General features: G+C 31.7%; 1 protein-coding gene across 1 annotated transcript; it reads right to left on the bottom strand.

The window, feature by feature from the left end:
* Window positions 1-1230: 1230 nt before the first annotated feature.
* LOC102625242 (mechanosensitive ion channel protein 10-like) lies at window positions 1231-7218 on the bottom strand. The gene is made up of 5 exons (XM_006471278.4): window positions 5850-7218; window positions 3089-3212; window positions 2482-2775; window positions 2012-2214; window positions 1231-1656 (listed from the first exon to the last, which is right to left on the bottom strand). Exons 1-5 carry the CDS (start codon window positions 7142-7144, stop codon window positions 1386-1388), a joined length of 2187 nt encoding a protein of 728 aa, XP_006471341.3. The 5' UTR covers window positions 7145-7218; the 3' UTR covers window positions 1231-1385.
* Window positions 7219-18487: the final 11269 nt, after the last annotated feature.

Below are 18487 nucleotides of genomic sequence, written 5' to 3'. Positions count from 1 at the left end.
AATTGGGATTTCGATTGACTTGCCAACCTCTTTTTATTTGGGCTGGTATAATTGTTATGAGGTGAATATGAAAATGTTGGGACTATTAACTCTTGGTGTTGCTTATAGCTTGAAAGCATACATTCTATACTTAGATTCTCATTGAGTCAAACTTTTATTCCCTATAAAATATTTTGGAAATGGAAACTTATTGAAAACTATTTCTCAGTTGAAAATTTTAGTCTTAGCTTGTGACCTTTTAACCTTTTATGTGATTTGTGTGCTTGCTGGTTAATTTGATCTGAAAGGTTGCTACTATGTTGAGGAGTTGTTTACTTGCTTGGTTGATTGAGTTGTTAGGTTAATTAATTAGTTATCACGTTTTGCTTTTTGCAAACAACCATTTTTTGCTTTTTAAATTTTGACATTAAAGGAGTAACGAGATATTATGAAAACTGAAGGGACTAGGTAAGTGGTAAAAACTCTAAATTGCAAGAGAAAACTGCTACTCTCCCATCAGGGTTAGTAATATTAATTAATCAACAAAGTCCAAACTGTAAAGGGCAAAGTGTTAATCTCTTGTCAAGGTTAGTGATATTTACAGTTCGATGGTAAGGGTAGGCAAGTGATAATACAAGCTTATGCTTATTATAAAGTTTCCATTTTTAAGGGACTTTAGTTGTTCTCTCTTGTCTCAAATTTGTTTCTTCCCTAAAATTATATACAGTTCGATGGTGAGGGTAGCTCTAGCTATGTACGAAATCATTGATTAATAATCATATAAATAAATTATTTTGGTAACTCCATGGATTAATGAATTGGGTACTATTCCTTTTGAGAAGGCATGCTAATTGATTCTCGATCATTGACTGCAACTGAATCATTGACTTCAAAAGTTGAAGAGACTGGTTGAAAATTGATTTTAGTACTGGAAGAAAAAGATGGTAGTGCTCGATTAATTTTTGCGATTCACTGAAGGTGTGAGTTTGAGTCCCACACAAAAGCTCATCTCATGCTCTTATCCCAAAAATGTGGATTAGGGGAAGATTTGTTGCTAATTATTTGCATTGTATGTATCAAGTCCTATCACATATTAGATTGTAATGTCAGAACGAGTTTATAATGTTGCATTGTTGCTCAACATCATATGTACTTAATAAGCTATATCTTTATTTGATTTAACCATTTGATCTGCTTCTGAAGCTCATACTTGAAAGTGACAAATCAAGATTTCAGTAGTGCACATTTCAAGAGTCTCAAATATTACCACACTACCTCTCTTATTATTCCAACCAAACAAAATGTATCAAACTGAAAGACAGACGACCAAGATGGAGAATCACTTAATAGAACATCCTTAACATTGAATTATTGAAAGCAAGCTGAGAAGTTTGCCGGGGACAGCCTTAAGTGTGTGATGGCATGGTCCAGTTGTCGAGGTTGAGCTGGGTGATGTGTATTTCCTGAGGAAGAAGATGATACTTGATGCCCAGATTCTCGAAAATCTTTTTGAGCTCGAGAATAAGCTCTGATATCCTGATACTCCTCTCTCCATAGTTCTGGTGATTGATTGTATGTTGCACAGACAGGCACATTTTCAACTTGTTTAGCTCAGCTATCTCTTTCACTATCACCGAATGCTTAGGGTTCCAGTAGTTGGGTTTGCTCTCGACATACCTGCATTTATTGATAAATAACGCACGCATGCATCAGGAACATCTAAATGTTATTGAATAATCAAAGGGAACACGACAGTTCTTTCTATGTAGTTTTTGAGTTTTACCCCTATTAGCTTTTATAGTACTCCGATGCATCTCTGACGTCAAAACTTTAACAGAAAAATTTAATTTAGCTACAGACAAATTAACCATATATTTTTTTTAATTCAAATTTTGACCTTCAAAAGAGTAACGAAGTACATATTATGATTTATGAAGGGTGTAGGAGCTGGGTAACTTGTAAAACTAAAAAACTGTAAGTGGAAAATGTCAGTTTGCTAACGAAGGTTAGTAATATAAATTAACCAACTTACACTTGTATGGCCTTCTTAAGAGCAATGATGGTCTCCATTGATGTGGACATATCAATGGTGAAGTTAACATTATCACTCATCTCTGGACTTCTGTAAAAATTGCTTATTGGTTTTGTGAGCAAAACTGCATTCGGATAGTAAATTTTCTCCATATCATACCGAAGAAACACTGTTGTTAATATATTCATTTCTTCAACAACCATCTACATATATATTCACAATAAATGCATCAAGTTAAAATTTAAGATAAAAGAGAAATTAAATAACTATTTATTTAAGAGCACTGATATTTGAGTACCAAGACAATACCAGGGCGACAGAAATAGTGTTACTAATCATTGTTCGTTTGTTCATTCAACAGTAACACTGTAGCATACCAAAATGATACCGGGCATGCAAAGTGTTATCATTTCTGTCATCCAGATTGGTGTCTTTCGGTGTTCAAATATCAATTTTCTTTAATTAATTACCTGGACACCATCAATGACACAACGATCTCCAATGTCAAAAGGGTGCATGACGAAGATGAAGACAATGGATTCAAAAACCATCTTGCAAGTGTTTTGGAACATGAACCCCACAAGAACTAGTTGTGTTAATACGAAAAATACAACTTTTGTTGTTGCAAGCTCCATCACTAGGAGAGACACCACTATTATTACCACTATCACCACTGCACTTGCTAATTTATGAAGCTGCTGCACTGCTGTTTTTGTGTCATTCAACGAATGTGCTAATGATTTTCTTTCAAAATAAGCTCGAACCTGCCCATTAAAAAATAGAAATAATTAATTACATGAGCAACGATATTCAGGTAAAAGAATTTGTCAAAATATTGACAAAAACAAGGCAAAATGGCACCGGTTTTAACTTGTATTTTTTTGTCTGCAATATGTCAGTACACTTGTCTCTTTAGCATTTTTCATTCTTTTATAGGGTCTTGTTAACATGTGTGTTAAGAATATAAATTGAAGTAATTAAATGACAAATTATAAATATAATATTTATATATAATTCCCTGGGTCAATGTGTGGTTAATAAATATCATAATTAGAAAACAAAAAATGTAATATATACCACCCAATTTCTGAATGAAGATTTTGTAATCCTTCCAGTCTCAAGGGCTCCTTCAAAGAGAGGAAATATTGTATGAACCTCAACCCTCTTCAAGAATCTCATTAGATCTTCCTCTTCAATAAACCTTCAATAATTGACGGGAAAAAAAGAAAGAAAGAGTGAAAGAATATATAAATTCCTTTATACTATATATAATAAAACCTCTTTATAGTGATTTTCTATATAGAAATAACCTTCAAAGTCATAAAAAGTTCTAATTCAGTTTGTGCTAATTATACATAAGAATAAACCCTACATTATAATAAGTTATAATTTTTTTTATCTTAAAGAACTTATATGCACAAATTAATAATTATCTAGATATTCAAAAACATATGCTACATTTCTTAAAGGTTTAAGATTGAACAAAGCATTCTCTCTAAAGTTGTTTGAGACAATGATTTATACAACGTACAATATTAAAAAGTTTTATATTTAAAAAAATATTAAAGAGAATGCAAAAATTTAGACTTTTAAGATGATTTTTCTATTCGCAACACTACATAAATACATGTACTAGGTTTTTAAAATTATATATCTCTTTTATCATTTTTTATATATTAGATTTGACACATTCCTTTAATTAATTATTAATATAGTACATACCCTAATTCTATAACACTTGCACTAAGAATAATGAAGTCAAAACATTAATTTTCACAACTACATCTTTATTAATTTATAACCTCCTCATAAAAATAAAATTAGTTTGGATCTAACAATATAACTAGCGAGAGATTTTACGTTATAAAATTGAGATGTAAATGAAGTACTTAACTAATGTTGCATTTATTGATTAATTTATATGTAGCTAATGTTTAATTAGTACTAAAAGTATTCACTATTTAAACGCTAGTTAGTGAAAGAGTATACCATACTATATATATATTTGGCTTCTCATACGCTTGGACTTAGATTTTATATTCATCTAATGACCTTGTGCTAAATAGCAAACTATAATTAATAGTTATTAGATAAGAGTGTGAACCGTAATCAAATTTTCATTAACCATATGTGGTTATAAATAAATATGTAATATAAAATCTTCAAAAGTTTACATCATTATCATCATCAACATCACCATCATCATTATTATTATTATTTTGTATCTTTCTTTTAAAAGAGAGAGGGGTGAGAAAAGTCTAAATTAATTTTTAATTCTTATGTCCTAAAATTCAAACTCACATAGTCAACTAGATAAAATTGTTAGAAAATCGCTCAAATAAGTTCTTGGAAGCAAAAGCTTACGTAATTATTCATACACGTTTGACATAATTAAAATCATTAAAACCTCCAACAACTCATGTCAACAAAGATTCAAATATTATTTTTTCTTTTTCGAGGAGAAGATTTAAATATCCTTAATACCTCATAATAGTTGGATTTTCTTTTCTGACGAATGCATGACCAGTGAATGCCATAGAACCATTTAAAGTTGGTAGAACAATTCCATACAAAAATAGGCTAAGTGATTACTTGGACCACCACCAATATCCTCGTCATGCATTTTGTTTGGACCTTATATGAAGATTGGTTAAATGTTTGTATGCACCATCTATCCAATTGGACCACACAAGACCTTTCCAAGAATTACTCGAGCACTATGACAGTGCGCGAGCGGCCACCAGCTAGGTAGCACTAGTGTTGCTCCCACTAAGCTCTCATCAGTGGATCAAGACATCCACTCAGTTGTGCTCAATTTTCTATAAAATAGAAAAGGCACGTTTCAAATTCAATATATTATCATATTAAAAAAATATTTATTTAATCTTATATTTAAAATTAAGTTTTTATATTTTAAAAAATACCTCAAGATATTACTGATGTTAAATATATTATATTCATACCATTGCTTTTTCTGTCAATATTCTTACCTTCTTGAGCATATTAACGAAAAGAAAAAAAAATGTTAATTTATCAAATTAGCATTAAAAGTAATATAAAATCTGTCATAAATTTTTATGTTATTATTTTATTTTTAGGATTAATTTGGTAAATTAATTTTTTAATAAAATAATTATTAGTAAAATTGTTGTAAGGATATTGAACATTGCTTTAAGTTGGCTGATATTACTTTATCTATAAATGAATTATTAGTAAAATTGTTGCATGGATACAAAAAAATACTAGCTCTTTTATACTAATATTTATTGTTTAATTTGTTAATAAATAATTATTTATTAATTTGTTAATTAAATTTTTTTAGATAATCAATGCAAGAATATTATTGCCAGGGTATTATTGTACAAGTAAAGAAAAAGCAAAGGTAAGAATGTCACATGTCTAGCTAAAATGGTACTTTAAGATACTTTTCAAAATATGAAGACAAAATGAACACTTAAAATATAAGTAATAAACAAATGTTTGCCTTATTATATTATGATTTGTTAATAAAAACACAGCCCCTATTTTTTTGAAAGCATTTTTTTATTTTTCTGAAAGTCATTAGCTTATGGTATATGCACATGCATCTGCAAGTATGCGTGCACATATGCATGCGCTGTGGAGTAATATTTCCAAAGATCAAATTCAATATGTTATGATAAACGAAAGTAGAACCCTAAATTTTGAGAAATCATTTTTTTAATAGTCACTAGTTTATATGCATGTGAAAGTATATATACGTGCATATATATAAATTATTTTTGTATAAACCGATACGACATAACAACACTGGTTATATATGCACAAGTAAGGGGGGATAGAGAAACGAATAACGTACTTCGCACCGGGTTTGGCTACGTTCTTAAAGATCCTTTGAGCAGAGTTTCTAGCTTCCCATTCACTTGTAATCTCTGATTCCGCATTTCCAAAATAATCAACAGTCTTAGAAATCGTTGACAACCCCGAAGACTTAATGTAGCTCACCAGTCTCTTCATGCTCCAAGCTGATGCTGTCCTCTCCATGCTCAGCTTCCTCAGCTTCTCCATGTCGATTTTCCTCGACCCAAACCTCTTCGATTTGTAAACATTCCTCGCGTCCTTCCACTTTCCCTCCTTCCAATTTGCTGGCAATGACATAGATCCACTCAGGTTATGGTTAGGGTTTTGTTTTTCTTCATCATTCGCCATTGATCCCTCCATTATTGGTGGACCTGATAGAGTTTCCAAAATGTAGTGATGGAACACACTCTCCTTCATTCTATCAAAGTATGTGGTTACATGAAAAGATGAGGCCAACACTTTGACTAACACAATCTTGATTAGCCAAATTGTTGCACCAAGTAACACAGCCACCAATGCTTGAAACACCTTCTCAAGTATCTTGTTTTTCTTGTGAAGTTTCTCGTTGAAGATGCAAGTCCATGCAAGAAGCACAAGACCCAACCACATGCAATTTCTGATGCTGTTTCTAAGGCCATAAACAAAATAGAGTACCTTTTCTCTAAGCATGAAGTTGCGTTCGATTAAGAAGACGGCAAAACCCATCACCCAAGCTGAAACTAAGCGGCCACAAAAGGTTACCATTACCATTAAGCACCATTTCCAAATCTCAAGGCCCCATTTCCGCTCAATCTTGATAGATTTTATTGTCAGCGAACATATCAAACCAATCATGATGATGAAAAATAATACCAATTCCACAAAAAGTCTCCATTTCAACTTCCTCTTTTTCTTTCTCTGCTGCTTTGATTCAGTTCCCATATCTTCATCTTCAGCATCATCCTCAAGCTCTTTGTCCCACTCATCGTCATTGTCATCTGTTGAAGAAATATTGTTGCTGTCATCAGGAAAGGGTTCGATTTCGTAGGATTCAGGGATTGTTTTGTTGTGTGCAGTGAGTGGGTAGTTGCGCTCTTGTAATCTTGATTTGGGTTTTGAGAAGCTGAGACGGCGTAGGGCATTTTTCCTTGTATCTGGGATTTGTTGAAGATCAGGAGCTGAGAAGCTGAGAGACTTTTTCTCCAATGGAAGAATATTATTAGGTTCCTTGTTAAGCTCAGTTTGCATGGATGGATTTGTAGGGCGTTGTTGATCTATAAAGAGAACCACATGATCAGGCCTTGACATTTCCATGTGTCTGCAGCTCTGCTTAATTATGCTAAACTGGTTTGGTGCATTTTCTAGCACGATCAACTCCTCTATTTATAGATAGAGTAATATTACACTTTTGAAGTAGTATTTTTTTCTTTATTTATTTCTTTATTTAATTTATTAAAAGGTTGAGGGATGGACAAAGACTAAATGAATATGTTAATCCTCTATTTCTCTAATAATTTAAATTTGGGTGGTTAATTAAATAAAATTATTTGAACATTACTCGGCCAGACCCTGAGAACGCTTTCCGAGTAATATATCAATATTCATAATCTTGAGTGAAGTGAAGCAATCTATTTGATCATAAAATAAATTAAAAAAAAAAATTCACACGCTCATTATAAAATTGATTATGAGTACCACATCAATACTTAAGATTACAATATTGGAATATTGCTTCGAAAATATAGCTATTTTCTAGACAAACATATGCGATATGTTCGAAACAAATATATAAATTTCTGAAATGGTAATTAATTTTGGAAACTTATACACTAACAAGGTCATTTTCATAGTTGAGAATGTCCAAAAAAAAAAAAATCGTTAGAAAACAAGTGCGTTATTTGGATGTCGCTTTTGTAAGTGCTCCAAGTGGAATCAACGGAAAGGGACGTAAAATCCCACGTTGTATTAATGGTGGTTTGAAAAGACTACTTCTGCTGTGGAGATATTGTACGACAGGAAGTGAAAAAAGAAGCAAAAATACACTGTTACGCAACACGCCTCTGTGTGTGCTTCCTCGAAGAGCATGACCTCCACTAGTTACTTTTACATGATTGAGGCTCCTATGGTGAGTAACTTCACCAATTAAGTATATGGTGAGCAGAGTCTTAGACTCTTTGTCTACCGAACGATTCGTATGAGCAACTAGATACATCACAAAATTATGTGGTTCGTTGCTAATAGTGTTAAAACTGTGAATTTATCCAACAATATAATGTGACAGTATTATTTGCTATAACGTGAGTAACATCATTATACATGTACATGTACAAACATATATTTTGTTATGCCGGAGTTTTTACATTCCCACGTGTGACTCCAAATTTATTGAACATATTCTTCCTGGTCAGTATTGATCTGGGCTGTGACAACCTCGCTGCGTCCCTGGCAGATTAGCCAAACAGTACCAAAACCCATAGACTCAAATGTAGAAGACTAAATTGAAGGGATTCGTCTCCTATGGTCAATGATCATATTCGAGGGGAAATAATCCGTCTTGTAGGGCAAAGTTTCGTGCTATATCTATCTCTTTAAGGAATTTTAAAGTAACTCTAAGATTTCACATTAACTATATAATAAATAAATGATATTATAACATGTAAAAATTTATTTTTAAGAACATACCTCCTCCTGAAGCCATAAGAATTTAGAGTTTTGCCCTTTCAGAAGTCCAATTCTATTAAGAAAACAATCTCAGCAGATCCTCAAAAAACGTCATTCGTTTATCCCCTAACCTCAGGAACATGATTCCACCATTTTATATTTTACTATGAGTTTCTGAAATTAAAAATCTCTTTTTTATTTGCTTTTTTTTTTTTTTTGAGTGTTTATATATTAATTGTACGTCAGGTAAGAACATTGTTCATCAGCAGCTGAGATTTTCTTATTTTCTTTGTATAATCTTTCGATTTTCATTTTTAAAAGATTTTCCATGTAATGTAATGAGTTATATAACAGAAACTTATGATTTTTTTTCTTTTTGGTATCAGATCGCTAATAAATTGAGTTGGAGCAAAAGGCGTGCTGACAAAACACTAAATTTAGTCAATGTATGGGTGCAAATTTCTCAGTTTTATAAACAGTTTGTAAATGTTCATTTTAAGAATTTAAAATGTACATGGGTTTGTAGGCAGTAAGTGTGTATACGTATGTGTATATGTACATATGTGTGTGCGTCTGTATTCGTGTCACTTGAGAAAAGCACGTAGTTAATGTACTTGTAACTGCATGAGTCTATTAAAGTAACTTGAGAAAAGCACGTAGTTAATGTATTTGTAAATGCATGAGTCTATTAAAGTATAAAAACTGTTAATATTTGGAAAAATAAAATTTAATCTAAGTTAATTATAATTCTACCTAATTGGAAAGAAAATCTTTTGTTTAAGAAAATTAGAACTAAATAGGCAAGCAAATTGAGAATTTAAGAGATTAAGGCTACCCGTATCTAAGAATCTAACACAGTTCAACGTAATAATTATTTAATTATTAATTACCTAATTTTAAAATCTATATCTAGTGATAAATATAACAATTAAGTCAAGTAATTTAATTTAATTTAGCCATGAGCCCATTAATAATAAATCAAAATAATATTTGACTTTTCTCCAATTTGATTTCTTTAAGCACAATTTATTCCATAATCTTCAATAAAATAAATTAGCCATCTAAAATTATTTAAGAAACTAACTAATATAAAAATATAGAGGAAATATGTTAATATATTATGCCCATCACCAATCAAACTTGGCACTAATTGTTACATCGAATTATTGAATTAATTTGCAAGAAAAGGAAACCTAGCCTAATTGATTGGTAGAAATAAGCGACAAATCAATGTTGCTTTTCGAGAGAAAAGAGGCTCAAAATTTTGAAATAATTGGAAACTAAGTCTTTTATAGTTTTATGGGACTTCAGAACTTTCAACAAAGATGGAAAAATAAAAAGAATTCTCAAGAAAAGAAGCAAGCCCAAAGTAGCCTGCCACTTTTTTCTCCCATTGATTCCATTACAATATTGCAGTTTTTTTTTTTTTTTTTTTGAGCATCGTTTCTTTGTTAGGGTAAACAAACATAATAATGTGCTATGCCATTGCCTATTTCTTCCCTACATATTCAGCTACAGTTTTGGCTGCTGGGCCTCACCCTGAGCCAGTGCTGGTTCGATTGTCGATTCTATCATTTATTTTATCTTTTATCTTTTGTTTTTTCCCCACAAATATAGAGCAATAACAAGCACACAGATATCCGTCCTTGCACCATGCTGTAATTAATAACTTGGCAATTGTAAAAAATTATAAAAATTGTAATATCAAATGTTATTTTTTATTTTTTAAAGAAAGAGATTTTGAGGATTGCTACCACTGCACCTTCTGATGGGCTAAATAGTGCTGCAGGTATAACTCCTCCCTTTTATACACAGAACCCACCGTATCACTACAGGCGAGAGTTTTTCAAAAACAATATAAATTTCACTCTTATTAATTTATGAGCACAAAAAGTTAATTTATATTAAGTATTTGAAATATGAAAAAGAAAATGACACAATTGATATAATTTAGGAATAATGATAGATTAGTAAATACTGAGTCAATCAATTTTTATGTTGATTAACAATCAATTTTTGTTAATTATTAATTAAGATGGAAACAATCACTATTTGACCGATTATTAATATTGTTTCATTCTTATCAATAGCGAATAAAGTTACCATGCAATATGTAAGTATTGAGTTTGGGGGGCTTTATTTATATTGTTGATAAATTAGGATTTATTCATCCTATCACTTACTCTCTTTTTGAGTTCATCGGAAGATAATAATAGAGGATTCAATTGAATTACTTTAGCTTATTGTTATTTTGTTTACTCGCTACAAGAAAATGATCCTTTTGCCACGATTTTTTTAGCCACGAAGCAATTTTTTAGCTAAATTTTTTTAGTCAAATTATAAATATTAAAGTCATCCATTTGCCACAAATCATTTGTGGCTAAAAATCTGTGTTTTGGCACGAATATAAAGATTGTTTCCAAAAGTTCCGCATTCATTCAGAAATACCGCGCCTCAATTAGCCACAATATTAGTCACAAAAGTTGTGACTAAAGATTATAGTTTTACCTACGAAACATTTGTCACCAAAAAATGTCATAGGCCACGAAATAACTTTGTGGCTATATATATTGCTTTTGGCCACGAAAACTTTTGTTTCTAAATAGCTTTGTCGGCCATGAAATCAAATCGTGGCTATACGTGGTGCATATTGCCACAAAATATTGGTCACAAAAATTAAAAATATACAAATGTATCATGCTTTTATAAATAAAAAATTAAAAATAATATTTGTTATTTAACTTATTTGGCAGAATGATTAATGACTTAACTAGCTTCGTGAGGTTGCAATTTGATATTGGCAATTTGGCATGGACATTTTATATTATGGACTTGTTATATATATATATTGGGTTGCCATGGACTTATAATTTGTAGTAGACTTTTAAATTTAAGCGTGTTTATGAATTGTGACTATTTTACATTGGGATTTTTATTATTTTGCTTTTGATTTGAGGATTTTATATTTGTTTATTCATATATAGTTTATTAATATTATGTGTGTAGAGTATAGTTGAAACTTGGAAGTTAATGGAAGTGTAAATTGTAAAGTTCAATTCAAATTAGGTGCAAAGTATAAAATATGATAATATTAAGGTAAAACTGTAAAATCAAAAAAATGAAAAATTTGAACCAAACCAAACCAAATTTAGGAATCTTCCGTTTTGGTTCAATTTGGTTCTTAAATTCGGTTCGATCTCGGTTCATTATCTTGAGAACCGATCGGTTTCGGTTCGGGACCTGAACCGAACCGAACCGAACCAACTATTGCCCACCCCTAAATTATATATCCACATAAGTGAGAAGGTTCTTCTACGTTCAAAAATACAACTAGTTATATTCATTTTTTGAGCTCACACTGTTATTCCCCGTTAGCCAAAACTTGGGCAAAAACTGGTTGTTATTCTATCCATCTTTTTTGGCATGTAAGTGCCAATTAGTTTTCTCTAGGGATGGCAAAAAAATTCGGATCCGGTTTGCATCTGCAAGGATCCCCAAAATCCGGATTTGGAGTTTAAAAATTGATGTCCGCATGAATCCGGATCCGGATCCGGGTGCGCTTACATCCGGAAAGCTGGATATCCGGATCCGGCTTATTTTTAATTAACTTAATATAATCAGTTTTCAATTGAAAAATACATAAACTAAAATTGGGGAAAAGAAAAACAAATCTAATCCCAAGATCCGCTTATAATACAGATACAGCAGCTTTTTATTATTTTTTAATGGGTTCTATAACCGCCACTGGTTGCCCCTTATATCACTCGGTGATAGTGAAAAATATTAAAGGTAAATATCATTCAGATACCCTAGTTTTAAGAAAATAACAAAATAATCAATTTAAATATTAACAATATCAAATACCCCCTCAACTTTATATGAAAATAAATTAGATTTTTTTTCTCAAAATATGTGACTTCTTGCTAATGAGAATATTATATAATATAAGTAAATAATTATAAATTATAAATTATTAAATATTTTTTATTATGTACATTATAAATTTAATGATATTTTACATAAAAAGTTATCATATTATTTTATTAATCTTTTGTTGGAAAAATGTAATATGAATATCTAGACCCATAGTAATCATTTTTATTTTCAAATATTTAGAAGAAATCAATCCATAATGCATATAGAGTATTCAAGCCTCTGCACTAATATGAGAATAGTTTTGGTTCAACTATTAGATAATTATCAAACAATTATCTTGTTAATTGGACCAAACATTATAATTAACGATAAAATATTATTTATTATTATTATTGATTTAATATTAGTGGCTAATATTATTATATGATATGTATAGACAAATATATGGTATCTCGATCTCTTACGCAAACTAATTCATACAAACTTATGTAAAATTAATTCATTCTTTTACACTGCATTATTTTGATGGTTACATTTATTCACTACTATCAAGTTACCACATTTTTTTCCTAAATACTTATAACGGACACTACTATACATTAAATGTAATATTAATTTTTCATCTATTGCTTTTAGTAGTATTGTAATTAATGATTTATAGTATTAAACTTATTATTTATGTTGTTAGTAACCATTGATTAAAAAGAACTCAACTATGATACTTATTATCAATATTAGGTTTTTATGATTAGAATGTGTATATAGTCTATAATCTACATATACATCTTTTTGGACAATTATGCCCCATGACTATAGATATTATTATATTTTTATTAGTTAATATAGTAACAACTTAATTTCCTCCTCACATGGGATTCAAACCCTTAACCACGTGCCATCCACAAGCATAATTACAATTTTAATACAACTAAATAATCTTGTATTTATTATATTTACTGTTATAAATTTTAAACATTACATAATTACAACTTTTTAGATAATAAAATCAAGAGTCACTGAAATATAGCAATTAAAAATAAGTAGCATTTATAATACAAATTATACAAATAAATATTATTCTATTAAATTAATTTACTAAGATAAGTAAATTAAAATGACATGAAAATTTTTTTGGTGGGCAAACTGCTGCTAAATGAAATATTGAACAAAAATTATTTTTTTAATCTGTAAAATTGAAGATTTTTAATTTTTTTTATTAAAAGTATAAATACTCATATTTTACTTCATGAGAACCAAAAATCTTCAATTCCCTCTCTTTCTTTCCCTTCTCTTAACTCTCGCTACCGTATATCTTTAAAAAAAAAATTAGTGCTTATCGATCTCTAATCTCCACTCTACACTGATTTTTCATGTCTGCGCTCTTCAATTTCTATTTCAATATCCACGATCTAGTGGGTGTTTTTTTTGAAAAAAATGTAACCTCTTGTGTCACTTTGCATAAAAAGTTTGATGGGGATTTCGGTGACCTTCAGGAAAAAGATGTGATTTTGGCCTTGATGAGGTTTGTTAAGTTATTTTCTTAGCGATTTTAATTGTTTGGGACCATGTGTTTAATAATCTGATTTTTTTAAAAAAATTTTACAATGGTTACTGGTTATGGTTTGAAGCTGCTGAAGGCATTTGTACAATGCAAGAAATTTTTGGCAAGTGTTCTTCTTATCAATTGGATTGAATGTCTCTCATTGTGAGAGTGCCTCTCATTATATAGAAACTATAGAGATTTACAAAGCTGATTTTCAGCTATTACATCAACCAAATCTAGTCTAATTTCTAGCAATTAGATCTATCTAAACAAGGAAATTACAAATACTCCTAATTACAATATATATATATATATAGCTATGATACATAATTTATGCCTTGATATATGTTGTCATCCCCCCTCAAATTGATGTTGGTCAATCAAGAAGCATCAACTTGCTCACAAGAAATTGATGATGCTTTCGTGTCATAGCCTTGGTAAATACATTAGCTCTCTAGAGAGTAGTGGAAATATGAGGAAGAGAAATAATACGAGTGTCCAAAGCTTCGCGAATATAATGACAATCTACCTCAATATGCTTAGTGCGCTCATGGAAAACCGAGTTTGTAGCAAAGCTGAATAGCACTAGTGTTATCAACATGGAGTGGAGTAGGATTGGATTGAGAGAAACCAAGCTCGGCTAGAAGTCCACGAAGCCAAATAATCTCTTAACAAGCAGCAGACATAGCATGGTATTCAGATTCAGTTGAAGATTTAGAAACACGATCTTGCTTCTTACTCTTCCAAGAAATCAAGGAATTCCCAAGAAACGTGCACCAGCCCGTGATAGATCATCGAGTGTCTAGACAACCAGTCTAATCAGCGTCACAATAGGCAACAAGATGAGGAGAAGAACCAGCGGGAAAGAACAATCCACGGCTAGGAGTCCCGCGAAGGTATCAGAGGATACAACGAACAACAGCTAAATGTAAATGACGGGGATGTTGCATGAATTGACTTACTTGCTGGACAACAAAGGAAATATTTGGCCTCGTAATAGTCAAATAATTCAAGCTTCCCACCAATTGTCGATAGATAGTAGGATCATAAATGAGTTTACCTTCCTCACTACGATTCTTTGTGCTGACTTCTAGTGGAGTATCCACAGGAGAGTCATCATGAAGACCAGTTAATTTAAGCAAATCTTATGTGTATTTATGTTGATTCAAAGAAATCCCTGAAGAATCATAATGAACTTCCAAACCCAAGAAATAAGTAAGAGGACCAAGATCCTTCATATGAAATGAGGCTTTAAGATGTTGTTGCAACTGAGCAATTAAGACAGAATATGTCCCAGTAATAACAATATCATCAACATAAACTAGGAGAAGAACAATTCTAGTAGATGTCTTGCAAAGAAACAAAGATGAGTCATATTGGCTTTGCTTAAACGAGAATTGAAGTAAGGTGAATCGAAATTTATCAAACCAAGCCCGGGGAGCTTACTTCAACCCATAAAGCGATCGCTTCAACTTACAGACATCTAAAGAAGAGGAGGAAGGCAAGCCGTGTGGTAGAACCATGTAAATCTCTTCTTTGAGATCACCACGAAGAAACGTGTTTTTAATATCCATTTGATGATGTGGCCAGCCTTGTGATGTAGCAATCGAAACAACCATACGGACTGTAGTCATTTCGACAACTGGAGCAAAAGTCTCTTCATAATTGACCCCATACTCTTGTTTGTTACCAAGGGCAACTAGTCGTTCCTTATAGCGATCTAGAGAACCATCTGAACGAAGCTTGATTGAGTAGACCCATTTACAACCAACATGTTTAACATTAGTCGGATAATGAACAATATCCCATGTGTGATTGTCCTCAAGAGCTTGAAGTTCTTCTTCCATAGCCTTACGCCAACAATCATATTTAGCAGCTTCTGAATAATATGAAAGAATAGAAAATGTCTATCAATCTCAACATACTTTGTCCTGTCATGTAACACCGAATTATGAGCTATACTAATAGATGATTTATTATCACAGTACAACCTTATAGGGAGACTAAATGGTTGTTTAAGTTCTTCTAGAACCTGTTTTAACCAAAGTACTTCACACACTCGTTGAGCCATTGAATGAAATTCAACTCCTGCACTACTTCTAGCAACAACACTTTGCTTTTTGCTCCTCCAAGTAACTAGATTACCCCATATAAAAGTGCAGTATCCGGATGTTGATCTTCTATCAGTGATTGAACCTGCCCAATCTGCATCGGTATAAACTTCAATTCCTCTTTGTTGGTTTTTACCAAAAAACAAACATTTCCCCGGAGTTGCTTTCAAATAACGAAGAATTCGAAACACAGATTCAAAATGTTCCTCACAAGGAGAATGCATAAATTAACTTACCATACTTACAACAAAAGTTATATCAGGTCGAGTATGAGACAAATAAATTAACTTCCTAACTAACTTTTGATATCTGCTAGCATCCACATGAACTCTTCCTTTCACTTCTCCAAGCTTCACATTTATTTCAATTGGAGTATCAGTTGGCTTACACCCATTCATACCAGTTTCTTTCAAGAGATCCAAGGTATACTTTCTTTGTGACACCACTATACCTTTTTTTGATCTCGCAATTTTCATTCCCAATAAATATCTTAATTGCCCCAAATCCTTTATCTCAAACTCCTTAGCTAAACACAACTTTAATCGGCTCATTTCTTCTGTATCATCTCCTGTCAAAATTATATCTTCTACATAAACGATTAAAACCAAGAGCTTGTCTTTGGTGGAGACTTTTGTAAAGAGAGTATGATTTGCATGTCCATGACTATAGCCCTAGCTCTTCACAAACTTTGTAAACCTTTCAAACCAGGCTCTAGGTGACTGCTTAAGACCATATAATTATCTTTTAAGTCTATATACTTTGGATCCAAACTTCTCGATAAAATCAGGTGGAGGCTCCATCCAGACTTCCTCTTCAAGATCACCATTGAGGAAAACATTTTTTTACATCTAACTAATTTAGAGACTAGTCAAGAATTGTAGCAATTGACAAAAGAACACGAACAATGTTTAATTTAGCCACTGGAGAGAAAGTCTTAGAATAATCTATTTCATAAGTTTGTGTATAATCTTTCGCTACCAGTCGAGCCTTGTATCGTTCAAAGGACCCATCAGAGTTATACTTCACTGTGAATACCCATTGACAACCAACAACAACTTTTCCTTGTGGTAGATCAACTATTTTCCAAGTAGCATTCTTCTTCAGAGGTCTCATCTCCTCAAAAATAGCCTCCCTCCATTCAGGAACCTTTAGAGCTTCATGTACATTATTTGGAATAACCACACTAGAGACTTGTGAAATAAAGGCACGAAAGGAAGGGGTTACATTGTTATAAGAAATAAAGTTGGATAAAGAATGTTTAGTACAAGACCTAACACCTTTCCTAAGAGCAATGGGAAGATCTTCTTGATTTGAGGAATTTAACTCAAAATTACTTGGAGGATTCTTGTCAGAATTTTCATCATCCAACCTCTGGTCAGATTCTTGGTGATGTTGTAGGACAATGTTCCTTTTCTTTTTTTTGTTCGAGGCACTCCTTTGAATACACAAGACATTTATACCGTTTCGTGCACATCTCTGACATTCCAGAATTTTGGTTATGTGATGGCATTAACGGAGGTTGTCTAGAATTTTCAACAGTTAATTCATTTGGATTCCCTTTCTCATTTTCTTTAGGCAAAACATCATTATTAATACAATCAAATTCAATGTTTAAATTAAAATCATTTAAGCACATATCATTTTCACTATTGTTTTTCCCCCCTTGAAAATGAAAATTATGATTGTCCTTCGAAGAAAGTGACATCTATAGAAACAAATATTTTTTTCAAAACTAGATCAAAGCATTTATAACATTTTTTATTTGTAGGATAGCGTACAAAAATGCATTTATGTGCCTTTGGATCGAATTTTGTTCTTCTAGAGTCATGGTTATGAACAAAAGCAATACTGCCAAAAAATTTTAATGGAATACTTGTTATTAACCTTGAAGCTGGAAAACATTCATCGAAAAGATTTATTGGTGTCTTAAACCCCAAAGTTCTTGTAGGCATTCTATTTATAAAAAATGTGGTTGTCAAAACATCTTCTCCCCAAAAATACTTTGGAACTTTAGTTGTGAAGCTCAAGGCCCTAGCAACTTCAAGGAGATGCTTATTCTTCTTTTTCGCCATTCTATTTTGTTGTAGAGTATTGCTACAAGAACTTTGATGTATAATTCCTTTCTCATCAAAAAAATTCCCTAACACATGATTAAAAAACTCTTTGCCATTATCACTACAAAAAATCTTAATTTGAGTTTGAAATTGTGTTTGTACCATAGTATAAAATTTTTTAAACACACTTTCAGCATTAGATTTATCTTTTAGCAAAAATACCCAAGTAACTCTAGTATAATCATCAATAAATGTAATAAACCAGTGTTTTCTAGAAAAGGTTGCCACTCTAGAAGTGCCTCGTACATCACTATGAATCATAGTAAATGGTTTTGATTTTTGGTATGGTTGTGGCAGAAAAACAGCACGATAATGTTTAGCTAATTCACAAACTTCGCATCAAAAATTGAAA

This window comes from Citrus sinensis, chromosome 5, assembly GCF_022201045.2.
Source record: "Citrus sinensis cultivar Valencia sweet orange chromosome 5, DVS_A1.0, whole genome shotgun sequence".
NCBI classification, from domain to species: Eukaryota; Viridiplantae; Streptophyta; class Magnoliopsida; order Sapindales; family Rutaceae; genus Citrus; species Citrus sinensis.
This window is presented reverse-complemented; position numbering and strand designations above follow the sequence as displayed.

Excerpts from the sequence above, each read along its gene's own strand:
- LOC102625242 (XM_006471278.4), bottom strand. The coding sequence starts at position 7,144 with ATGGAAATGTCAAGGCCTGATCATGTGGTTCTCTTTATAGATCAACAA. Across the intron at positions 3,213-5,849 it reads GTAGCCAAACCCGGTGCGAA|GTTTATTGAAGAGGAAGATC; the intron begins GTACGTTATTCG and ends CAATTATTGAAG. Across the intron at positions 1,657-2,011 it reads CTTAAGAAGGCCATACAAGT|GTATGTCGAGAGCAAACCCA; the intron begins GTAAGTTGGTTA and ends CAATAAATGCAG.